General features: G+C 39.6%; 3 protein-coding genes across 7 annotated transcripts in view; 1 reads left to right on the top strand and 2 right to left on the bottom strand.

Moving 5' to 3' along the window:
* Positions 1-995, bottom strand: part of Frmd5 (FERM domain containing) — a 29,614-nt gene extending 28,619 nt beyond the window's left edge. For 3 of the 4 annotated variants that reach the window (XM_083095199.1, XM_083095202.1, XM_083095201.1), the window contains exon 1: positions 498-995. In XM_083095199.1, the coding sequence (XP_082951325.1) occupies positions 498-593 (96 nt within the window). In that variant the 5' untranslated portion in view covers positions 594-995. The remainder of the gene's footprint in view (positions 1-497) is intronic. The other variant, XM_083095200.1, reaches the window with a different exon arrangement.
* Positions 996-1,584: 589 nt separating this feature from the next.
* On the top strand, positions 1,585-24,390 carry LOC145969243 (uncharacterized). The gene is made up of 6 exons (XM_083095203.1): positions 1,585-1,959; positions 2,406-2,457; positions 18,302-18,360; positions 18,611-18,948; positions 19,241-19,549; positions 21,495-24,390. The coding sequence occupies exons 1-6, from the start codon at positions 1,890-1,892 to the stop codon at positions 21,501-21,503; spliced, it is 837 nt and encodes a 278-aa protein (XP_082951329.1). The 5' UTR covers positions 1,585-1,889; the 3' UTR covers positions 21,504-24,390.
* Positions 21,898-26,610, bottom strand: LOC145969244 (putative SERF-like protein). 2 transcript variants are annotated; one of them, XR_014437988.1, is made up of 4 exons: positions 26,458-26,610; positions 25,231-25,342; positions 24,717-25,126; positions 21,898-21,977 (listed from the first exon to the last, which is right to left on the bottom strand). XR_014437988.1 is itself a non-coding variant. In XM_083095204.1 (3 exons), exons 1-3 carry the CDS (start codon positions 26,462-26,464, stop codon positions 25,048-25,050), a joined length of 198 nt encoding a protein of 65 aa, XP_082951330.1. In that variant the 5' UTR covers positions 26,465-26,610; the 3' UTR covers positions 24,536-25,047. The 2 variants fall into 2 exon arrangements, 1 of the variants encoding a protein (XP_082951330.1); XM_083095204.1 differs by lacking the exon at positions 21,898-21,977 and having other exon boundaries at positions 24,536-25,126.
* Between the last annotated feature and the right edge of the window lie 192 nt (positions 26,611-26,802).

Raw genomic sequence — 26,802 nt, 5'->3', positions numbered from 1 at the left:
TATGCAAATATCATTTAAATAGAACAAATGAGAAAAAGTAGAAAAATAATTTGGCAAATACTTAAGATTATCATAATTAATCGCAAATCTATCATCGCGTCGTGTAAAATCATTTTTATACGTATATATTACAACATTATTGACAACATTAGCAACATTTGCTGATCGTCCCAAAGAGTGGCATCGTCGAGGGCCGCTGAAATCGCACGAAACTGTGCACATTACGACGAGATCTCATTGAGGGAAACCTGTCACTTTTCCGACAAAAGTATCATCGAAATCGGAGCAATTATACAACGGTATGGTAAACAAGAGCATCCGGATCTTGCCCATTCGATGATCCCGATACTCGTGAATGACAGCGCGCAGGCGAATAAGAGGAGGCTGCGGCGATAGTCGCGGGGTAGAAAAAAAAAGGTCGCGGATATATCCTCGTGCGATAGAGGAACGAGAAGCGGAGCGAAGTGAAACGGTCGCGGGCGGCAGCGCTCTCTCACCTGAAAGTCGCAGTAGATGATCTCGTTGTCGTCAAACAGTCGAATAGTGGCGCGATGCACCACCGTCACGTCGCTCTTGCTGCCGAACTTCAACATTTCTGTCCTCAAGTCGCCACCCAAATTATCCCCCCGGCCTTCATCGTCCCTTCCACCACAGCACCACACACTGCCCGTTTATTAATCGCGACACGCGCCACCGTCGTCGTCGTCGTCGACGCCGGTTGTCGTCGTCGCCGTCGTCGTCGTCGTCGACGTCGTCGTCGTTGTCGTCGTCGTCGTTGTCGTCGTCGTCGTCGTCGTCGTCGTCGTCGTCGTCGTCGCCGTTATCGCCGCTGACGCGCGATCGTATTCTGTATTAATCGACGAGTTGACACGGCACGGCGCGACCGCACGGTTGTACAGCGGTGAACGACGACACATCACCGTGGCGGAAGAACGCGAAGCTGTCTGTCAACCAGCACATCCCCACTGGTGCGCCGCCGCCGCGGCCGACGCGACGCTGCCACGTCTTCGCTGCCGGCCGCTGCGCGCCGTTGCCGGTTGCCGTTGCGTCAACTGTCATGGCGCTGACGGTCGCTCCGAATTTCCGCGCCGAATTTCGATTCGTTATTGCCGCACATTTTCAGGCACCCGACAAGCAAAGTACACGTATGTGCGGGAGCTTTCCATCGGAGTGCTGTATAGCGTACGATTTAACAAATGTATCGAGACAAACTTGGGCAGTTGGACAAGAGTTATCATAAATATCGAGTTATGGATAAACTTGTGAGTAATGTAAAATTGATAATCGCATAGATTGCATTTTTTCGATTTTTACATAATTATTGTCATGTTTAAAAGGCTTGCGATACAAGAAATAATTAGAGAAATCGGAATATTTCAGCCACACGCTGATGCAATTTTTTCCAATTAATAGGGGACGCTATTTATCAGTCAAAACATCCGTTTTGGACGATGAACAAGTGAGAAACCTACGTACATTATTCGTAGATAAAGTAGAAATTGTATTTATCTAATGAGAAAAAGACGGAATTTAAATTACCGACCGAGTCAAGCGCAGTCGTACATTAGTATCAACGTTGCTGCGCACAAAGTAACCGCCGCTTCATCTAGACGGGATTTTTCTCCTAAAGATCGCAAATGTCCGAGCAATGTCTGTCCCTTGTGTCGCGTGATTCGGTCGTTGGTACACGTTCGCGGCTACCGTTGATCGATCGTCGTTCCGTCATTCGACTCGGTTAGCTCGGCCGCCGCGCGCGCTCGCGCGACGACGCGACGACGCCGGGGGCCGGGACACGCGGGCGCGGGTGGGGACGAGCTCGAGGCTCGAGGGCGTCGGACAAAGGTTGGCCGTGTCGAGCGGCCGGCCGGCGGCGCATTCACGACTCAAACATGGCAGCGGCTACTAGCGTTGTCGTGCTCGACAGGGGCAACAACACCACCTGCACCATCAATTTACACGGTGTGTGTGCGCGTGTATGTGTGCGTGCGTGGGTACGATACGGATGCGGGGGTATGCGTGCGCGCGCGCATCTCGCGAATCTGCCTCCGTCGATCTATCGAGGGAGAAACGTGGCCGAGAATCGCGGCGAGATGAATGAAAGCTGCCGCTAACGCGGACGCGCGCGTCTCCGAGCTCGTCGGTTCGCGCGTCCGAGGTTTTCGGTCGCGACGCGACGAGCGGAAAAAGGTCCTCCGAAACGAAACCTTACGTTACGGTTACGTTACGGCTTTACGCGCGTGTTGTGTGTGAGTGAGCATCTCTCCCTTCGCTCCCTTCGCTCCCCTCGAGCGGCCCGTTTGCTTCGGCGAAACGGCGCGGGGAGGTGCGGTGCGCGGGATGCTACCCTTCTTCACGTGTCATCGTCACGCGATCGAAATTCTGATTCATGATTTTCCATTTTGCAGGAGCCACCGTGGTGTCCTGGCGGGTGAATAATCAGGAACAGCTGTTCGTTAGGTAAGTCTATTATGCACGTATCTCTTGATCGCGTCACTGCGGTTTGACAGGCAAAGCCGGCCAGGTTCTCGCGAACCTGATTGCCTGCGCGATCGGTTTTCATTCGAGAAGCGACGCGATTCGAAAATAAGCGAGAGGGAAGACGATTTTCTCGCCTTGTTTTTATATAATTTAATTGAACGCGTTTGCATGTTTTTTAGTCGCGATTATTTTATTATATTATATGCGACAAAAACTGATAATTGCAAATGCTTTGAAAAGAAACAGTTTTTAAAAACGATTAATATCCGATATGCTAATTTAATTAAAGTCCTGCGGCGGTTGTCGATAAACTTTGTAATCATTCGCAGAGGTTCAAAATAAATTCGCAATGCGCTCTATAAATATTCGGCATCCGACACATGTTATATGATATACATATATATTTTTTTAAATTTAATGTATTTTCACACAAACGTTGTCTTTGCGTGCGCGCAAAGATTTGCTAAATCGAGTTTTTTAAAATGATGCAAATCTTTTATGAATCGCGCTGTACAAGTCGTAAGATGCAAAGTAAACGTTGACGCATGTTGTAAGGTTACGCGCGAGGTTACGCATTTTAGATGAGATAGAATGCATTCAGCTTGATTGCGTGCATTACTGTATCATTGAAAGAGCATTACATAAGCAATCTTATCCGTAGATAAGATGGTAAACAGAAGCAAAATAAAAGCGGCGAAACTTTGGATTTAAACATTTTATTTAGAAAATGAAATGTATTATATTTTTAATATATTAAGATGCATATGTTGGCGATATTCTCGAATTTAAAAAATATATTTAATTCGCATATACGTAATAACATCTCAACGCGAGATGTTCTTTAACGTGTAATTTACTTTTGTCACTTTGATTTCGAAAATGTCTTGTGTATAAAGGTATAACAATGAAAAATTTTATAATAGACAAAGCGAGAGAATTATCCGATTTCTGTTTGAAACATATTAAAGAGTATGAATTTGATAAAAAAAATCGCCACTAAAATAGGTTGATTCGTATCGTCAATTTATCTTCGAGGTGCAAAATGATCCGTATATGCAACATCAGCCGCGAATCACTCTCTTAGACACTTTCCGGATGAGAACAAAGTCTCCTCGCATGCTTAACCTGCACACAGATTGCCCAACAAATTGCTTCGAATTGATTCGAAAAAAAAGAAATTACTATAGAATACATACAATTAAAGCATCGTTTGCGGGATATATGTATGTGGACTTTAATTTAAATTCTCCTTTGCAGTTGTATAAATGGTCGCTAAGAATCGAGTAAATAACGGATTATAATTTTTACGGATGTAGATCAGTGTCAAAATCCATCTCGCTTGCGACTCGAAAAAAAACTTTTACCGCTGTACGTGACCGGTTCAAGGTTCTCGCCGCGAAATATATCGAAACGCGATTCCAATCAGACGGAAGGCAAACCGGATTTACTCCATTATTGCTCTCTCAACGAGCTTTCTTTTATGTCAAATTTAATTGTACGTTTAACAATTTTGTTAAAAGATACATGCGTATATACATTTACGAAAGTAGAATGTAAGTTTTCATCTTGAAATGTGTATGTTAATCTTGGCGATCCAGCTTTTTTTCGAGCTCGCGTTATCTCGCGTTTTCGATCGTTAGTCGCAACGATCCATTTTGGATGAACATCGGATTTAATGCTTTGCATTACGAGCGATGTGCTTTTTCCTCTAGACGTTTTAGCGTATAAACGTAATCGTTTTTCTCGCTAGGCCCTCTGGTGATTTTCGGATTACGTTGCGCACTTTGTGCAGCCAACTTATCATATTATCATTATTCCGAGAAAAATGTCATCCCGTGTGCTTTGATATTACGCGTTTGCATAATATTTTTATAATCTTCTTGGGATCGAGCGAGTTCTTGGCGACGGGGTAACGCGTAACAGCGCGAGAAGGAAGGAGCACGGGAGGAGGCGCGCGCGCGCGCGCACACCTGCCGAGAAAGAACCGCGTAAAAGCGCGGTGCCCGTGACGATCGCTTTAAAAGCGGCAGCAGCCCGAGAGCAGACGATGAAAAAACTGACGGAGCGAAGGCAAGGGCGCTCTCTGGACCAGTACATACCTTATACACGGGGTTCAGGGCCCCTCGTCGTCGCTTGCCAGTCATCGGTCCTTCCGACTGTAAAGCCGCTGTCGAGACTAGGTTTTGTAATAAAGAGATCCGCGGAGCTCTCTATCGCGCTGATGAAAAATCGACTTTTAACACGTCCCTCGACGTCGTCCAAGATACTCTCTTTCAAATTGTCCCGCAAAATATACTCGCGCGATATTCTCTTCGACGTCGATCGTAATTTTATTTAAAGAGGAAAATGCGATATTATATAACTTCTGTATTATTTATTGAAAATTTGTCCACGAATATATTGTCGCGAGTCATGGTTCGAAACGACGTTATCTCGGAAGGACGTCGAGGAATTTTAACGGTGACGACGAGAAGTATACACACGGTGCAAGACGCTCGGCAAACACGCTTGCAATTTACTCCAATTTCCCTCGAAATGGCCGTAATAAAAGTTACATCGGTATGTCCGGTCGCGATACTGATGGCGCTCCGCGATACAGTACATACTTTAATTTGTAAAGAAAATAGTGATTTCAATTACATTAATAATAGTGAGATTGATAAAAGGAGAAAGAATAGCAAACTTTCTTTAACAAGATTTCAAAACTGAGATTATTTGTTGCCATTAAATATTCACGGCGAGAAACGGGTTTCAAAGTGTAATTAAGAGAGGAATATTAAATAATTAGACTAATTGACGTAAATAACCGACGCGTTATCTCGCGTTAATCATCGCGTAAAGGAATTGAATCGGTCGTTCCAAACTTGACTTGGTTGTACGGTAATACGAGAGGACCACGTGCAGCGTGTCGATCTTGGTTCTCCGGTTCTTATCCCCGTCCGCGGACGTGGACGTGCCCTCGTCGAACATCTGCGTTCACGTTCGGGGTCCAAAAACGGAAACGAAGACTCGAGGGAGCGAGATGGGGCGCGAGCGACGAACCGCAGCTGGAATTTCATCAGCGCGATAAAATCATTGATACGGTTCACGACGGAAATGACGGGCAAAGATGAAGCTGTGACGTATGATAGAGTCGTAAAAGAAATAAATTTGAAAATTTATAGCTCAATTGTTCGTTCGGTGGAAAGTACAGGTCTAGGTAGATCTTGAAGCGAGATTTTACAACCTTCACGAGTGAAAGAGTCGCCGCAAAATACGGACTAAATAAAGGTAACTAAGGAAAGGTACGTTTGCTACGTGATTACGCCAGGAATTATAGGTATAATACGCAACCCTTTCCGATACCAAGACTCCGGAGCGACCTAACTGTTTTTCGGTTCGTTCGGAAATAGACAAAGAGCCGCGGCAGTCACCCCCGATCCTAAAAGGGAGCGGGGAAAGAGAGAAAGGCGTACGACGGAGACAAATGGCTAGAGCGAATCGGGAGACGCGAGACAGAGACGAGCAAAGACCGAAAGGAAGAGCGAAAGGGGTGCGGGTATACAAATGCACGATTCATCTTGGCGAAGGGATGGGACGATGATTAAGAGTCCCTCGTCTATCCTCACCACACCTAAAGACGCCACGTACACACATGCTCCGCGCGCATTCTCGCGAGAGAAGGAGCAAGAGAGAGAAAATGAGCGGTAGAAGAGAATGTGGAAGGAAAACGTCGTTAATGGTTGCCGGCAGGACCCGACCATGAAATTTCAGCTCGACTTTTGGATTAGAGGTTTCGTCCGACCCGTAGGAAAGAGAGTTCGTTTCGGTCGCGTGACGCGATCTACGCACCGTGTATGCGACGAGAAGACAATTTGGTAAGCTAAGAAAGAGATAATCGGAAAGAGAGAGAGAGAGAGAGAGAATCTCACGCTCCGATGAGAAATCCTTCAAACGCGCCATGAATACGCGAGGTCGCGATAACGGAACGCGTTCCAACGCATATAAACGTAGAGCCCGATATCGCCCCGTCATCCTTTTTTTATTCGATAATTCAATTAAATAGATTCATTAAGTAGATAGGTTATATTTCGATTATAGAATTTGTATCTGTCGAATTAATCTAGTTCCAATTCGAGATATCGTTGGAATGTTACGATTTTCCGTTGAAAACATTAGCATAAACGAGCCAGAGAAAAAGAATGTCAGAGGATACCGTGGCACGTTAGAAATGTTCCGCGTGCATTTGACACCGCATACATCTTTGTCGTTGGAGATCGTGATCCGTGCTGGGCAGCTGGGCGAGATGGTCCGTTTCCATAGCGATAATGTAAAGGCACTCGGGAAATTCTCTCCTTCTTCGACTCTGAAAACATTGCGATTCTATGCGTTACTTTACATACACGTCAGTTTTTTCTTCTTAAATTCTCGTGCGCGATTGCTTCTGTCTGGATAGGTCCTGTTTCTCGAATTTTGAATACAAAACGATGTATCCGAAAGCATCCAAATCGGTAAAAAGGCTATTGAAGAGGTATTCTCCGGGCAAGCTACCTAATCCACCGCAAACAAGAATAATCTCATTATGCTAATTTGCGTCAAACTACGGAGAAGACAAACAAATCAAGTATATTTTGCGCGTTGTTACGTGAAAATCTCATGGGGATGAAACTGCGATGAAGACAGATACGGAAAAAGCACGATAAACGATGGAAAGAATGGCCGCGTATAAAGAAGAGAGAGAGAGGTTCGGGGAGAAAGAGAACACTAATGACACCGCGCCAGCCGTCGTCTCGACTTTTTGCCATCAGTTCGGAACATGGATTTGTGCACGAGAAAATACGTCGAAACGGAACGAAACCGCGGCGAATGACAACCGAGTGACAAATATTCCGCGCGCGAACCATCAGCCACAGCGATCGTGTCTTAATGCGCGCGATAATCATCGTTCGGGAAGCGATTATTTTACTCTTGTGTACCGAAAACTATTAATCGCGCGTGAAACTTTTTTTTTTTTTTAAAAGCACGTCCAACTCGACTATTGGCCACAATCGAGATGAGAGATTAAATCGACACTTGTATCTCGATTATTTTCTCTATGTTATAGAATTATTGTGCAAAATACAAATCGCGCGATCTTTACGATTCGTATTTTACATATTTTATGCAATCACAAGGTGATGTATCGTTTTGCAAACTAGCCAGCTCATTAATCTGAAACATATTTCTTTAAGATGCAGACCACAATGTTTGATATTTGAACTAAAGACATGACAAAACCGACATCTTATGATCATATGAGATAAGAGATGGAATCTAACTAAATGAAGATGACTCCACCTTCTATTCTTATCGGACAATCGATTGAAATTTTAACCGATTTAATCGGAACCACTCGGAGCAATATTGAAATATCACAGACGCGACTAATTATTTGCGACACACTAATGTTGCGTTATATTAAATTCGCTCTCTACATAAGTTTCTCGCGACTCGTGATAAAGATATAAAAGCATCGGATACTTTGTTTCCCCTTCGGGATAAACCTTACAGGTACTAAACCCTTTCACCAACGTCAAAATGTACCCGGGGGAGCGAGGGTTATTTTACATATATATATTTTTTTAATATAATGTATAGTTTATAATTTATCTTACAATTAAAAGATTTTATACTTTTATCGCTTTTTAACACAATTAAATAAATTTACTAAAAATTTACGAAAAATATATTTATTATTAAATTATAATTATATTAAGTGTACGAATGCTAAACTTTACGAGCCGACAGCTTCGGTGCGAGATCGAAGCAGCAGGACGCGACGCGATTGTCCGAACTCGCGGCTCGAGAAGCGAAAGGTGCTCCCCGATGCGCTCGAGATACCGCAGCCGATCTTGAATCCGTAAGCGCTCCGCGACGGAGGGAAAATAATGCGCGCGGTGGCTCCGGAGCGGAATCCAGTCGAATGGGAATGCTGTAGAATGTCGACAAAAACCGCAGCCAGCGGGATCATTAGTCTACGGACCAGGCTGTATAATCCATCGGTTACCTTATACCGGGTGGAAAGAAGTACGAGCGAGCGACCTCCCTGTTTTTCGCTCCGCGCGCACGGAATCCGCGCTGATTCCGCGGAGGCTCGTCGAATCGTTTCGTCTTCGAAAATGCAACGAGAGATGTGTGTTAAAAATGTGCGAAAAGGGAACCGATACTAAATTCCAGAAAATGCACAAATTTCGGAGATGCTTTTAACGCGAGAAATGGAGAAAGACGGAAAGAGAGACGTATTTTGACAATTAAAATTAATTTTGCCATATTTGATCTTTCATTTACAATTCAGTTCTCGTATTTTGATTCAATCGTAATGTACATACATCTCGAAGACATTTGATCTCACGAGGAAGATTCCCTTCAACAGTAATCCAAATACAAATCGCCTCGCTTCGATATCGAGTTCATCCTTTCAACAAACATACGAAAACGAGTGAAAGATCTACTTGGACCTTTTCTTTTCAATTGTTGCTTCGAGTATCCGGCAGTTCTCCGAGTAGTTCTTTGCTCTACAAATAAGGTCCTTTTTCCACGTTATCTTCTGATCCGATAAAGCAACTTTGCGAAGCATTTCTTCTATATAGATTCTTAATTTTGCAAATGCATCCACTTGACGGTATTCATCGAATTACTTTATTTTATCAATTCTCGGTATCGTGGAGAGATATCGTCCGTTTTACAAATTCTATATTTCCATATTAATATTTTATCATATTATTTTATCATTCTTGCATCTATAAATTTCCAGTTCTTATAAACTCTGCACATATATTCGCGTAGATTCACATAGATTCTTGATAATGCAAATTTTTTATCTCGAGAATTTTGCATTGCAAAGATCTTGAATATAAATCTTGAATTCCATTAATCTGTCGCTTCGTTTATTCCATTATCACGCGAACGAATAATAATACGTTATAAAATAAAAATACGAAATGTAATAATATTTTTTATATCCTTACAGTCCCATTTCAAAATCACATACGTTGCCATCAACCGACTCTCTTAATATACATCGTACATTATATTACGTTTAATTTATATCAGTGTCATGTTATAACTTATGGAACTAGATCTTATTGCAACGTAATCACGTGCAACCATTAATAGTGGACGCAGTTGCGTTATACGACTGACAATGAGATTTTTACACCTAAATACAATTCAAGGTTTTCATATCGCTCGTATGATTTTGCGCGAGAGTTTGGCGGAAAATAACGTAACTTTTCTTTCTCGCGAACGAACGACTGCAACACCATTCTCTTCCCTCGCCGCGAATGACACAGTCGCGTCTAATGCAAAGAGAGCGAGGCTTTTTTGCTAATTGCACGTTATCCCGAGCGAATGAGAACGCGAAGCGCGCGCGAGCCAACAAACTCCACGACGAAAAAGCTCGAGCGCGAGCAGACGCGAGCAAGAACTCGCTCAAGGCGGAACGCGCGGCTTAAGCCGTGAAATAATTGCGTGTTTTGCAGGACGAAGTGAAATACTACGTTCAAATCTTCCTCGCGCGGGATTCATCCGACATACACCATCCACGTTCACCGCTCGAGATTCGAAAATTCGCATCTCGCGTTAACTAAATGCGGACGTGTCGCGTTCGAGCTTTCGTTCGCGTCAAATTCATTATTCATTCGATGAGTGGTATCGATTTTTTTTTCGATATTTCTACGGTAACTGAAGTCTCGCGGGATTGACTAGAGTTTATTTACACGATTATTTTACGAGAAAATTGAAAACTAGCGGCAATTTCTTTTAAACGTTCGAATAGTGCACAAAGAAAAATGTATTCAAGTAAATATTATTTATTTTAAGTATATCGCAAGTTTGTACATCCGCAAATATATCACAAGTTCACCACAAGCATTAAATTTAATTGAATATATTCTGGATTTTACTAAGTGCAATATTTTAATCAAGAATATTAAATTAAAATAAAAATTTGGTTTACTTACTACATAGAATTGGCGTAAAGTTTGATTTTTCTTTGATACAACTTTACAATATTTTTGAAGAGAAGATAAATTCTTCTATCGAGTATATGATAATGAGATTTTCCAACACTCGTGATGAGTATATTTGAAGACTATTATCAAGAATATATTTTTTATTGAAGGAAACTATTACTTAAAAAAAGAAAAATAAACTAATCGCTTTTCTTGGCGGTAGAATTATATTTTTCTCTGTGTAGTCATTGAGCGAAATTCAGATGTCCGGTCGTATGTGACGAGATTTAAAATCCCGTCGACAGCAATGATGGCATCACCACCGAAGAATTCGTTCAACCACGGCCCACTCGTTCATTTATTCGCGCGACTTATGCACCGGCGTGCAACTCACGAGGAACCGCCAAATCAGCTCGTTATCGCTACTCGGCAATAAACGCGACAATCCTCGATTGTCGTGCTCGACTTTGGATAACGTCACTATGGGCTTATTCGAGTCAGTACCAAGTCTTGTTTTATCAAGATTTCTTTTAATTCGCTACATTTTATCCAGTCAAAGTATGCATTTGTGTCATTCACCTCGGATTTACGAGCGCGACGTCCAATGAATTGCAATTTCGCTTTTCGTGGATCTCATTTTTATTTTCATCCTTTATAATTTAATATCCTTAATTGGAGGGAACGAAAAATAACATAATAACATAAAGAAGGATGTAGCATAATTAAACAATGTTTATCAATGTTAACTGTTGACAAATAAGATGAAAAATTTGCGAAATGTCATCGCGCGCCAAAAAATCAAAAGATAATTCTCTTGGGAAAATTAGCGTAGGACGTTAATCGAGTTTACTTGTCCGATTTAGGCTTCGGATTTAAATATGAAATTTTAGCGCCAAAGTAATCGAGAAATTTACGGCGGAAAATTACACGACATTCTTTTTGCCGGATATATTTCCTCGTTTATCAGCATCCGTTAGATTCCCAGGACCGCTACGTGGTGGAAGCAACTTTCAGCCCCGACAAGAGCAGCAACGCCCGCGTACGCGTCTGACCTAGTATAAATAGGTTCGTTTCTTGCCGGCCTTAGTTAAACAAAGTTTCACTGGTGGTGGTAGACGAGCACGGGGTGTGCGCGACGCGGGGGTTGACTGCGGGTAGAGAGAAGCTCGTGAACCCTGCGGAGCCTCGCCCTGCTGTTACTGCTGCTGCTGCTACTGCTGCTGCTACTGCTGCTGCTGCTGTTGCTGGTGCTGCTGCTCCTGCCGGGATCCGGGGAAAACGCAAAAACCGCTGGCTTTGGCGGAGCTCGAAGCGGATAACTTCGACACGTACCGGGTGTCCTTATTCGAGCTTGGTGCATAGTTAAATAGCCGCGCGATCATTCATTCTCGACAAAATTAATTTCTGACATATAATTTCTCGCTCTTTCTCTCTCTCTTTTGTAAGAAATTTGCCGCTTTTGACGACAAAGAAATGCCTCGAGGAATACCATTTGGCTGACGTGGCGAACGAATGGAAAGATATTGTTTGATGAGAAAAACGGCCAATCGCTCTGGTTTATTTACGATGATTTTGTTTCCATCTGCTTATTTGGAGGAGGAAACCGCCCGCAGAATTCTATGCATCATCGAAAATTATCGCTAACCAATGTCGAGAAACCACCGCCACGAACGCTCGCTGCCTCAGCTAACGAGAAGATGAGTACGCCGCGAGATTATATGTTGTCCGTTCGCCTTTTTATTTCATTTTTTTTTTGTTGTCTTTTGATTCGTCGTTCAAATCACCGGGCAAGACATTATTACGTTCATAGAATCGACCGCGTTCGCGTGGATTCGAAGACTTTTACTTTTCTTAGTACACGGCCCGACCTTGCACTTGCGCGATTTTATTTGCGCTTGCACTTGACTCGGCAGTCTTCAAGCTCTCGCGACTTTTCGATTAAATATAGGTACTCGCAGGCAAAGGGGTAACTCATTAAAAATTACTAATAAAAATGATGAACTTTAATTAATAAACTTTAATTTCTCAAGATTCCTAGATTATCTTAAAGTTTTCCGTTTGTGCATTTGATTAAACGCGAATAATGCATTCTTCGGTCGAATGTAATTTGTGCCGATCTGATTGTGCGGTGAATCGAGCGATCTGAAAACAATATGCAGTTTGCGGGGTTCGTTTTTCGTGCGATCGGAATTGCTCCGGGAAGACCCCCGCCGTCCTCTCTTCCCAGCCTCGGAGGAGCCCAGTTTTTCGCGATAACCCTCGGCCACGGCTCCGAGACCAAGTCTCGTCAGAATTTCACTGACCGATCGTAAATCGCGACCGTAGCAGATGGCCGAGCCGCGCCAGCACATTAATGCACTTATAATGCGCGGCATCCGCTTCTCACATCTTGCCGTATCTTTGCGACCGTAGGACCGCGAGGGGAGGGAAGGGGCTGGGGGTCTTCCCTCGAGGGCATCGAGTTACTTTCTCGAGATGGAGTGCCGCGAAACTCGTCAAAGGAACTTTCGGCTGTTAACGACTACGCTTCAAAGTTGGTTCGAGCCGATTGGAGGTCCCATACTGGAAAAAAGAGAAAAAGACTGGATATCTCGAAAGAGTTAATTGGCACTTGATAATTCGAGAAAATTTATGCATCCGGTTCAGAGTCGTAATCTTTTTTGTATCGGATGCGTGGACTAATAGCCTTCTTAAAAGAATCTCTAAAGAATAGCGATATTTTTTATCGTCAAGCTTACGCAATATCCGAATGCGCATGCTACGTAATGTAATGCAAATGAAACTCGCGTTGCACTTTATCCCATGCATCGATCAAAGATCCATTACACGGAAGATAATATGCAATTTGCGTCTTTTTTCTTCTTTTTAGAAAATTACACGTTCGTTACATATCTCTCTATGATTTTACAAGTAATTTTATCGAGATCTCGATGAGTTCCGATCACACGGTCGTACAACATTGTAAGCGACGACGATGCGAGTTCTTTCTCTCTCTTTCTGTCTCTTCCATCCTCGTATAATTCCAGCGAATTCGTTCTAGATACAGCAAGCTTCCAGATATAGTAGTAGCTCGGCCGCAAGAAGCGCCGCAGCATCGCGTAATTGTCTTCGGTCGTAAAAGCGCGCAGTCACACCTTATTTATAATCCTGTCGATTCATGACACTCTCCGTGTATCTTTCTATCGTGCGGATAATTAGTTTTCGCTGAACCGCGGAAAACGCGTGAGAGAAAATTGCGTAAAATGTCACGATCCTCCGATATAAATCCGCGAACCATAATTCTTATTAAATAACGCCGGCAAATGAACGATATGTAAAATCGATTTACATATCATATGCACTTGCACCTTTTGTTTACTTGAAATAAAAATACGATATTATATAGTATCGTTAATCTCTTAGAAAGAGGTCGAGGAACTTTAAAATTAAATATCGAGATGTAGGTAAAAAAACTTGAGAGATCTCGGAGATCGATGATGGCTTGATAAAAATCAAGAGTAACTTGTTACGATAAAATCTGAAAAATAAATTGTACTTGCAATTTTTTAAAGCACCATGCTTCTGGTGTTGCCAAAAATTCCAATTAACGAATAAGCAGGCGTTTGTCAAAATTGCAAATATTTTAAGAGCCTCATCTGAGATTCATTTTTTTTTTTCAATGATTCACCGCTGTTTAACATCTCCGACTTGCCAACGATTCATTAAAGCCGAAGAGCAATTTTTCACTTGTCCGCTCGTTAATATTCTTCCCGTGCCGCAAAATCTCCCGAGTCGTTTACTGTACAACGCGAAAGATATTCGTATCTTGCGAATCCTCTCGGTATTTTTCTTACAGATAATGAGCGCGTGCAAAGAATCGAAATGATCGCGAAGGGATCCTTTAGGATTCGCGAGATCGACGACCTTCTCGTCGTCGAAGGATCGCTGCAATTTCGCGTAGCTGGCGAAAAAAAGTCTATTGAAAATTGTCGCGCTCGTAAAAAATGCGCATAACGGACGCGATGTTACGTGTCGCGAAAGTTAATTCGTTTCAACTTACATCCACCCCCGTGTCTGGCCCCTCGCCCTCTCGTGTCGTCGCGCTGCCAATTTTGCGATGCGCGAATCTAAGACCGCGGTCGCCAACATACGCATTGCCGTAAAAATTAGCGCTTTCATCCACGCGAGACGAGGGCATAAATTTTCCCGCGCGTCGATCGAACTTGTCGAGATTATATCAGTCAAAATCTCCCTGATTATCGGCTGTTTTCGACAGAGGAAAAAAAGTAATTTTTTGCAAATATCTCTCTTTGTCATCCCGTCCCGATCGCGCCAACCGTGCCAATTACCAGGAACCCTGTATACTCGGCGCAACGCAACGCGACGATATCCCGCGGAAGCCGGGCGTAACCGCGTCGAGAATTGGGTGCCGTTGGGTAGCGAGCGCGGCAACGGGAGATACGACCAGGCTAGAAACGACCAGGAGGAGAGAGGTTGGAAACTGTGATGCCCGCAAAAAGCATGGCAGACAGCGCCGATCGTTTTTGCTCGGCGTCAGCCGCGTTCCTACCGCCGCGTCGTCGTACTTGGTGGTGGTACATCGTTCTACCCTCTCGCTTCCTCCCACCCCCCTCTCCCCCGCCGCTCCCTCCCCCGCTCTGCCGCTATAACATTCCCTATCCTTCCCTCTGTCCTCTTTGTCCGCTCTCCGGCATAAGTTCTCTCCCTTTTTCTCACACTCTCCCGTTTTCGCTCCCTTCTCTCGTCCTCCCAGCTTCCCTATGTCTTTCTCTTCTCGCCGTGACGTTCGGGTTGTCGCGATCCATCTATCTGTCCATCTCCCCATCTCCGTTTGCGTGTTTCATTCGCCTCGGGATCGTGCAAACGGATGGGATTACCATCTCCTCCTCCTTCGCGGTTTACGTATCCGGGAAAATGGATTACATTCGTCCCGCTATAAGAGAATTAGCGGCATCCTAGGTCTGCTCTGGAATCGAGAGACTTGGTCATTAACTTCATCATCGGCTGTCAGGATCGAATCCGGCAGCGAAAATTGAACTGCCGTTATCCGAAAGGCGATATTGGAACAATCGGATGCCTCGAGAGAGGGGCCTCGAAATGATAAAAGTATCTTCGACTTAAATATCCGCAAACTTTACTTTTTACTCCCGACTGCTGCCAACCTAAGGTTGGCAAAAAGACGGAGGGAGTATGCGTTTCACCGAGCTCGGATTGTTTACCAGACGTATTCTCGATAACTATAACGTAGTTCGATACCATCTTTTACATATTAGTTTCTTTTTATATTAATAACTTTGCGCGTGACCAACAGTCGTGATTTAGCTAATAATTTAGCGGGCCTTCGTGTGTAAAAAAAAAATGCAAATGTATTGTTCGCTCGATACAATCCTTATTTAGACGAGTTATGAATATTGCGACCTTGCGTTAACTTTCGGGAGCGTCTTGATCGCGCGAATGAAAGATTACACAACTTCTCTCCGATACGTCTCGATCTTGCGCCTTCTCCTCTCTCGCAGCCTTGGATCCCGAGTGTATCCTCGAGCTTCTTCTTAAGAACATCTCCGCGGCCCCTGACAGGCTTGACTAATGGTCATCCTGCATCCGCCCTCCGGCTTTATACTTCTCCGTCTCGCTCTCGCTTCTTCTGCTTCCGCGCGTTCGCGCAGCGCGATGTCTCCGTCTTTCGCTTTCGCAGCACGACGATATCAGCACCGCTTCGAGCGGTTTTAGTTAGCGCTAACGAAAGGGATCAACGAGTTTTCTAACTTGTCCGATGATCCTAGAAACCAGCGATTTATATCGGCCATATATTTTAACAAAGAGAATGAAAGAGAGAGAGAGAGAGAGAGAGAACCAAACTTATTACAAATTTATATATATGCACTGAAAAAAAATAAGTGTCAAATCAAAACTTGTATACTTAAACTAACGCATTCATTGTTTCGTATATACGCAACAATTTATAATCTTAGAAGAATTTAATAATTTTAAATTTTATTATAGTCTTATTTTAATATTGTAATTGTCATCTTAAGAATATATAATTATTTAATTCTACTTTAAGAAAATTAGAATCTTTGATTTAAAAATGTCATTTTCTATCTAACATTGTTTCTTTTCCATTCGAGAAAATTAAATCTTAAATCGTAAGAATATATTTTTCTTGATTGAACTATATAAAATGGCTTCATTCAAGTAAGCAATTATTCAAGCAATTATATTTTTCTTTAAATAACGCAATATAATCTCATTTCAAGATTTCCATGTTAAAACTAAATATATTTTTAAAACAAGAATGTCCTTTTTTCTTTGTGAATAAGTTATATGTTGTACTTGATAATGTATCGAAGAAAAGATAATTTTTTATTTCTTCAAATTGTTAGAATGCGGCGAAAAAAACACACACCTTGCCATTATTACGAATATTGTAGTTATTAAGATCATTAGAAATTTGTACGAAAAATATCCCAATAGTCTATCCGTTACTAAAAAAAAAGGAATCTTTCCCCTTCCCTTTTATTGTTAGTTGCATCAGGCAACTCCATATACAATGAGACGAAAATTTTATAGAGGCTTTCTTCTCTTTGTCGGTCTACAAATTAAGAAATTGAACATTGTTACGACAACTTGTTGCAATTTCTTTATGTAGGGAAAGATCGTTGCAAAATAAAACAATGTGGAATAAAAGCTCGACGGGTCTTTTCTTTTCCTTTACAAAAGAACAATTCAACCGGTCGTCGAAAATTCACATTTTTATCTTCAACTTAAACAACGCAACCAACTGTAAAACCGAACCCTTTCCTCAATTGAGAAATACAACCTGCAAGCTGTGTAGCCATTTATCGACCTGACTGTATTGTATCTTCCTTTTCTCGAATCTCAGCCCCAGGAAAGCTGCAGGAATTATAAAAGTTGATACATTCGTATATCTCTGACTCAGCAAAGAGCAATAATTGAAATATCGCAAATAATATTATTTTGTCTTTTTAAATTTTGCGAGAATATTGCCACGCTATAAAATTAATCGAAAAGGGCAATTTTGCATTCTCTAATTTTTACTGTCAAGTTTTACGAAATAACATCATACGATTATTTATACACCGATGCAACCCGTTCGTCCTGACTATTCGGCGCTGTACGCGATCGTAAAATTTCGCATAGTTCTCGTAAATTAGTTAAACGAGCTGATGGAGCCTTCTTGTGCGAAAATCCGAACCGCGCAAGAATATGAAATGCAAAAAGAAGAGAGAAATTTTACGCATATCTATTCTTTTTCGCTTTGCATCTTATGTATATCGTAGAGCGATTGAGATTTATAAAAGTTGCGTTATAAATAAATTTTTTTGTTTTCTGATTAAACGCTCAATCATTTACTTTTCGCTTTCTTCTCCGATGTGACTCGTTGGCTCAAACGTTTATACATGTGCAGTTTTCGTTAATCCGATACTGACATACGTTTGCAATAACAACGCCAGGAATAAACAACAAGAAGAAGATATCCGTTCGCATATTTTTCAGAGCTATCGACAATACCGTAGAGCCTCTTTTTCTTTTTCTGTTATTACGGCGAGGAAATAATAGATAATACCTACGCTTCAACGATGAACGTATAAAAACAAGCGCGTGAGCAAATAAATTCTCGTACGGTTTTTAAAATATATTTTTGCCGATTTCCCATAGGAAATTCGCCTCGTTGAATAATGAAATATCGGAAATTTAATATATGCAAAAATACAAAATTACAATTTGTTCGATATCGAGAAGAAAAATTAATAAAATTTACAATCGAATAACCCAAGATGCGCAACTATGACATGTTTTTCCTCTTCGATAACCGACTCTTTGTATTTCAGTAAGCAAGCTGTATTCGATGGAAAGAAGGCTATTAGAGGCGGCATACCATTCGTTTTCCGTAAGTATAAGCAATGTTACGTATACTACTTTCGCTCAGAGGTATTATTTTTGTCAACAGTTTAAAGTAAAAGACAAAGGAAATTATTGATACAATTTTGAAGGAACAAATTTTAATTGAAAAGAAAAGGCCAATTTGAATATCGCCAATTATTGTGATATCTTGGAAAATTTTAAAATGTGAAAAGCTATTAAAGATGTAGAAACCAAGCGATACCGAGGCAGATCTGATATGTACGTTATTTCCGCAGCACAATTCGGAGCATGGACGTTTGGGCCGCCCCATGGCTTTGCTAGAATCATTCGTTGGAATGTGGAAAAATCACCGGAACGATTACCCAGCGGGGACATTGAAGCGATATTCTCGATAATGGACAGCGAATTCACGCGATCGCTGTGGAATTCACAATTCAGGTTAACGTACAGGCTAATATTGCGCGAGAAGGAGTTGCACTTCAATATCGGCGTCTATAATCCTAGCAGAGAGGATACGTTCAGCTTTAATTTGCTCCTACACACTTATTTCAAAGTGCCCGACGTTAGGAGATGCCAAATCACAGGGCTGCACGGATGCACGTTCGTCGACAAGGTAGCAGGGATTTTCTGCTTTTTATTTCTTTGCAAATTAAGCCGATAATTAAAATTTAATCAAAAGTTCTTCCTAGAATTATTACTGAAAGTTTATAAAGCTCACGGAAAAGAGCCGCTTACCATTAATTATTCCTTCTCGATATCATCGATGAAGAAATAATCCTTTCTTAATTATCGTAAAAATCTGTCATTAATTTCAAATCGATGTTACTTATCTAGTCGAGGTGTATATCGAAACGATTATTACAATTCACGCTGCCTCAAAATATTTCATTTTCGCGCACACGCAGACTAGGGACAACCAAATCTTTCAAGAAGGCCGCGATGTTGTCACGGTGTGCGAATGGACCGACAGGATCTACCAGAACACGCAGCCGGAGCATATCATCACGAACGTCGTTTCTGGTAGAAAGATGCGCGTGCAAAAGTACAATTTTCCCGATACCGTCGTGTGGAATCCCTGGCAGGAGAAGGCACGCGACATTCCGGATTTCGGCGACGACGAATTTCCCAACATGATATGCGTCGAGAGCGGACACGTCAGTAGTCCGGTTATACTGTTGCCGGGGACGGCCTTTGAAGCGAGCCAGATACTACAGGTACTAAGTAAACTTGATTTTTTGCGGAGGATTAATGGATTCTGAATGATACTGCAATTCATAATTGTATGATTATCGTTATTATATCACGCGCATGATTCCGAATTTTATCAATTTTTTCATTTTTTTTTTATCATATTATAAACGTATTAAAATATCGATATTATATCCTGCTATGTTCATTCAATAATGTTTAAACTATAAAAGTTATCAGTTTGAATGCTCTTTTTCTCTTATTCGTATACTCGAACTGTATAATGTTTGTAATTAATTATACAGGGTTTGTCAAAAGTGTGGAAACCCCTAAATATCTCACAAACGGTGCATTTTAGAAAAAAATGTTTCAGGCAAAAGTTGTTTGGTTTCAAAGGGGCCATAAGATGGTACCATTGGTTTGACCTTGAAGAGTCATTTGAAGGTCACGTGAAGGTCACTTCAATTTTTTTAAATGGAACACCCTATATATTTTTGCACATTCTTGTAGCTTATCTCGAGAGCTTTCCAAAACACTATAATTAAGTACCTTTTCGTTAAGTACTTTTTGAGTTATGAGGCTTGAAATAATTTCTTAATTTTACATAAACCGTAAAATATCTTGTAAAATATTCATTTTTCGATTATCTTACCTTAATACTTTTACGTACAAAATAATGAGAGGAATCAATTGGTGTAAAGAAAACACATAGTTGTTTTTAAGAAAAAATATGGAATTGTTAATTGCAAATTACATATTTTTTCTTCAAAACAACTATGTGTTTTCTTTACACCAATTGATTCCTCTCATTATTTTGTACGTAAAAGTATTAAGGTAAGATAATCGAAAAATGAATATTTTACAAGATATTTTACGGTTTATGTAAAATTAAGAAATTATTTCAAGCCTCATAACTCAAAAAGTACTTAACGAAAAGGTACTTAATTATAGTGTTTTGGAAAGCTTTCGAGATAAGCTACAAGAATGTGCAAAAATATATAGGGTGTTCCATTTAAAAAAATTGAAGTGACCTTCACGTGACCTTCAAATGACTCTTCAAGGTCAAACCAATGGTACCATCTTATGGCCCCTTTGAAACCAAACAACTTTTGCCTGAAACATTTTTTTCTAAAATGCACCGTTTGTGAGATATTTAGGGGTTTCCACACTTTTGACAAACCCTGTATAACTAGAGCTTTCGTAATTCGAATCGCCAATATCTTGGCTGAAATTTTAATGCTATTGGCTTATTATTTTCTCAAAACTAAATTAGTTATATTTTACGGGATACTTTGAGAGTAGTTGGCCAAATTATTAGGTTGAAAGTTTTTTTTTGTCAGTATTCCTGTTTTACTATTTATGTAAATTAAGAGCTTTTCGCGTTACATTTTCTGGTTATGATTTAAATTTGCGAAACAAAAATTTCATGTAAAACATTTATATATATTTTTGCATAATTTTCTGGTATTAAAATATAACTAGCATTTTTGTATATTGCATTTTTGTATTTTTTTGTATATTTGTATTATTACATTTGATAAATATCATTAAATATTTTCTATATTTTAAATGATCCTCTTTTTGAAATTAGAGTTTTCATTTCAAGACATAAAGGTTACAAATCTCTTGTGAAAAATCTTATATGAGCTATGACGATGTGTTAGTTTTGCATAACGCATAAACAGCGTAACATGTAATGGAACAAGTGCAAATGTCACGCTATATTTATTCATTGATATATAAATTAATGTAGATATTATTGTACTAATGCGTAGAAACTAATAATTATTCTTATGATAACGTAAAATATGTTGAGATAAAAGATAAAAAGAATGTTGCTTGAAACGTGATTTGAGAGATAAGTATCAGCGATTAAAGTCCTTGATTTCATCAAAGGTAATAATTACGTTGCAAAGTCATAGAAAATCGAATTTCATAAAGTTGGTTTCTTCACGTTTGACCTTGTTTCAGGTGATGTGAGTAGAGAGTGGACCGACGTCACACGTCAGTACCGGAGGCAATACCAATTCGTTGCTTCCGACGTCCTCATCGTCCGCGGTCTGGCCAGCGGCCGCTGGTTGGCTCTACATGCCGCCACCGCCGCCGCCGCCGCCGCCCCCGCCGCCACCTCCGCCACCCTTGCCGTCGCATCCATCTCATTTACACTCGCATTGCGTTGCCCAAACCTGCACGATATGCTCTTTGAATCTTTAGACTCGCAGCCTGCAAACGCGAACGAGCTCTTAGAATTTCTTCGCTATCCTCGCTCTTCCCATCAGACGTTTTCTCGAAAGATTTATACGTAAACCACTGTATAGTGAAGAACGTATCTTTTCTTTCGACATATTCGTCGAGGAAATGATGATTTGCATAATAAAGGTAATTTGATTAATTTTATTGAAGAATTTCTTTCATCAACTTTTACATTCGCTTGTTTTCACCTTTGCGCTTTGTCTGAAAAAATTCAAAATGGTCAATCTCAACGAGAATATGAGGAATCGATCAATCTGTCTCTCTTTGGTTTCCAAACAATAATGATAATAAAATGTACAAGATTTATAAATAGGTTATTTCTAGCATCATCCTTGCTTGTTCCGATAAAGATAACGTTATCTCGCTTGCAATGTCTACTTTTTTTTATCGAAGATATTGTAAAGCTGCGAGAAGGTATTCGTGTAAATATTACGCGAAACAGAATAGTATTCTCTTGTTTGGTTTTCAAAGGACATTGTCCTAGAGAAACGATCGTTTTAAAGTTTCGATTCGTCACAAATATTTACATATACATTCCACATATACCACTATTTAGATGGAAAACGAAAGAGAGATATATATCACGTCTCTTATTTCTGACTCATCACTTTTGAATATTAGTACACAATACATTGTTTATAGGCATATATGGCATAGATAGATTGGCATGTAAGCGACTTTGCTACATTCACGTATGCGATATAAGACTTTCACTATAAATTTCCCAAGTATTGTGATGTAATTATTTGTTAATTTCGAACGATTCTGTCGGATTTACTTGCTGTAAGATATATATTTGAAATTTGTAAAAAGCAGGAAATGCACTTTGTGTGATGATGTATTTTCAGTTATACAGAGATACGATCTGCAATAAAAATATCGTAGAAACTTTCAAACATACATAGAGACTCACTTTTTAAAAACTTTTTTACTATTATAGTTAATAATTTTGGGAAATATTGAAAAAAGGAAACATTAATTTCTCAAATGCATTTTAAATTTTGATCAAGTTATATGCATACAAACTGTCAGATGTGATCTTTTTTAAGTAGTATTTCATTCTTTCGACACAAAGTTTTTTATATTATATTCAGTAATTATAATTATATTTAGTAATTATAAATTGATATAAATTTTAATAAATTTTCAAGATCATGGAAACATACGCGCGCTTGTACACATGCAACATGTACACGAGTTTGTTCAATTTGCAATACATAATTTATCTATAAACAATACAAAATATGGTGCTATTGTTACGAATATAGTATTATAATGATAAGTAGTAATGCACACACAGTAGATAAGCTCAGTCGACATTTCTCTGCAATTTCAAATATAATCTTTTTTTTTTTTAATTTTCTATCCTGAAAATATCACATTTTGCGGTCACATCTTTCCATATGCAAGGAGAAACGTTGCATCGAAATAGATATAAGTAAATATATTTATACCGTAACATATTGATTGCGATATTATTAAAATAATTACATGTGTATACGAAAAAAAGTAAATTGTAAAGACTAATGAACAGAGATTCACGAGGGAAATAACATTTTGCCGCCCATTTCTAAATAATTGTATTATCATTGAGAGCTCGAGACACTATTCGAAGGCTTGATCGAAACTCGAAGGTTTAAGTGTGATGGCGAGTTTAATAAGTTAGTTGAATTTTATATTGGAATTAATTATAAATTTCTAATAGAAACAGACATCGAACGTTTTACTCGTTTTATTCGATAATTGAGAAATTGACAAAAGTAAATGAGTATACTTTTTAATAATATATATATTTTATGTTAGTAACAAAAAGAATCATTACTCTGAATTAATAAAAATAAATACATTGTAAAATTAAGTGTGGATAAAAAGAAAAATCGGCAAAATCACGAGTCTATTTTATATATACATATATATTTTTTTTAACCATATAGCCAAGCACACACACAGTATGTATTATTCACGGATATACATTCCAAGTGACAATTTTTTACGTTGTATGAATTCCCGATGTCACGTACGTAATATTAAAAACAATATCACATGTAAATTCTCTTCACAATTAGACTATCAGATATTAGTAGTGTATCATTATAATAAAAAAATAAATGCTCAATATATATCACGTTATTCCTCGCATATTATGGACTTGGAGAGCCAAATGAAATAAAAAGAAAAAAAAAAACACGAGCAAAACGTTCCCGCTTATAGATGTGTTAGAAACGTGAAAATACAGGCTAGTAAATCCGAATATACAATTAATCTAACTATCCGAAATGAAAGAATTGAATTTCGGCATCTTCGCGCTGAGTATCCTACACTCTTATGAGGGTTTCGGTCTTTAGAGGCTAGACAATATGTTCGTCATTTAGTATAGCGTATATTATCTTTTTACCCTCTTTCCCCACAAGTTGTTAGCGATTAAGATTCGGTCTTCCATCTACAATGACGTTTATCGAATCGCATCGTACATCATTCTCTCATTCGACTCAATGTTAATAATCATGAATATTTGTAATTAAAGCGAAATTATGAAAAAAATTCGCGATTAAAATTAGTACGTTAAGAAAGTGTACTCTTTTTTGGGAAAGTGCAATAAAAATGTGGGAAATAATTGTACAATCTCTATCAGTCTTTGCACCTTTCTTACTAACTCGTATTCTTAATGTCTAATAACTAATCGTTATTATGATATATCTTAACGAGCATAAAAAATTGCATTTATCTATTTAGGGTGGAAAATTTAAGAATTATACATGTTAAACTTTGAACAGTTTATTACGAGCGAAAGGAAACGATAGCAAGCATATATGTGTCTAGTAGTTGCTCGCTCCTTACACATTTAATTAGATAACGTATTAAATAAGTGTGCGAAAATTTGAATTTACAGATTAGGGAAATTAGTACTACAAATGTATTATTTAATTAATATCCTTATACCTAGAGAAACCAGTCAAAAGCGCATTTTCTTTGACTGAATTTAGATGTAGGTAACGTCGAGTTTTATACACACGGCTATATAACTGTTTTTATGAGCAATATGTAAATAACAAGATAATCGAGGCTAGGTCCTGTGGTATGTCATACAACCGATATGGCTGTATACGGCCGACAATGGAAAAATTCTCTAACGTGAAAAACATGACGATTCCTTTTTGCATTCTTGGTAGTCAATCTTTGTGTCTCTTATACTTGTGAACCTTTTTAACGTAACCATTATGCGTGAAATAGTCGTTTTTATCGTAAAAATTTATACACCTTCTCCTTTGAATTATCTCATCGCCTGCTTAGACTTATCTGGTTGTTCTTGTTCTTTCTTTTGTTGTTTCTCTCTCATTCGTGCCGCGTCACTGTAAACAGAAACGTATAGATGTAAATCATGTCACGAGTATTATATTCAAAAATTATGCAATAAATAATACGCATTTCTTTTGTTTACGCTCTGAACATTTACCGTGCCTTACGTGCTTCCAAGGAAAGACCTTTATTACTGTCTTGTTCGGCTGCTGCCTTCTTTACGGTTTTTTTCAAGTTCTTGGCTCTTGCTAATTCACGTTGATTTCCTCCTACGACATAATCAAACACATCTTTTTAAAAAAATATCACATTTAACATTTTTAATTTTTTATTTAATTTTCTAGATATTTTTACTTTCTACTCTTCAAGTCGATTAAAATTTTTCATTTCTATTCGTCCTCTATTCAATTCGAATGCGGTGCCTAAAGGGCACCGTTTGTGCGCACGCGCATGCGTATACAACGCAAGTTGACATTTCATCGGCCGAATTAGTAAAATAGTGGCGCAAACGCGCAACGCGCTCGTACATTACTCCAAAATTTATTGAAAGGCAATTGCAACAACATACGAAATCAATCGATTCACGCGATCGTCGAATTCAATCATTCGTGATTATTTGACATTTGAATTTTTATCTCTATTTATCTCTTATGAAAAGCATTGCTACTTATGACAAAATGGCGGCAAGTAAAATAGTGTAGTGAGCTATGGGAGCGGATCTTGCACCATATTTACTCGTATATTCGGAGTCGCGTAGTGTCAAAATCGTATGTCAAATGTCTCCCTATATCAAGATAGATCGCCTTCGTTATTATGTATTCGCAATAAACGTCAATTGTCGCAATATGTCGTAGAGTGCGTCGAGGTTAAAAGTGAAGCTCGAAAAGTAGACAAATTATCACGTACGAAAAAGTAAAGCTACTCCGATTAGATTAGTATCATTATTATCTTTATGCTCAATGCTCCGTTTCCTCTTCCACTTTGAAGTCGATAATTCTCAATCGTTTTTTTTTTCAATTATCGAGATTTGAATAAACATTGCTGAAAAAAAATCTTATCGTTATCATCTCCAAAGATATTGACCAGTTTTTTTTTCCAAAACATCCTACAGAACAAATGTTTTTGAGGAAATTTCTGGAACGCATCGGTCATTACATGTACTCCCTTTCTTGTTTCGAGTCGTTCGAAACTTGTCGAAATTTGCTCGCGCAAACGACAAATGTCGCGATTCATAGTTTCATCTCTCTCTTTTCCTTCCGATGAGCCTGTTATTAACATTAATGACAATGGCAGCCGCGAAAGTTACAAACTCGTTTCGTTATTTTTCACGTCGAATCGTCACGACACAGAGATGGTCCGACAGCGAGAGTTTGGCTCAACTTACGGGTCATGTTTTTCAGTTCTTGATCTCCGATAAGCAAGTACTAGAAAATTCAATCGCCAAAATTGGTGCGAAACGCACGGCCAAACGATGCACGCACGGGTCTCTTGCGGACTAATTTCCAAACCAAAATAAATATACTTCTGCGTCGTCTCCGTAGCCCCCACGGCGATCGCAGTGATGCCACGTGTTCCTAGCTAGTGACATTCGATGCACCGGGTGACTGTCATTAGATCTTGAAGAGAGACAAGATACATGTCAAAGTTAAATTGCTTCGAGTCGGTATATATACTTGATAAAAATAAAAATTTTTAAAATTGATTTATGTAAAAATTTATATAAAATCTT

This window comes from Camponotus vicinus, unplaced genomic scaffold, assembly GCF_025532165.1.
Source record: "Camponotus vicinus isolate PSW18456_S1 unplaced genomic scaffold, iyCamVici1.0 SCAF_3, whole genome shotgun sequence".
NCBI lineage: Eukaryota > Metazoa > Arthropoda > Insecta > Hymenoptera > Formicidae > Camponotus > Camponotus vicinus.
This window is presented reverse-complemented; position numbering and strand designations above follow the sequence as displayed.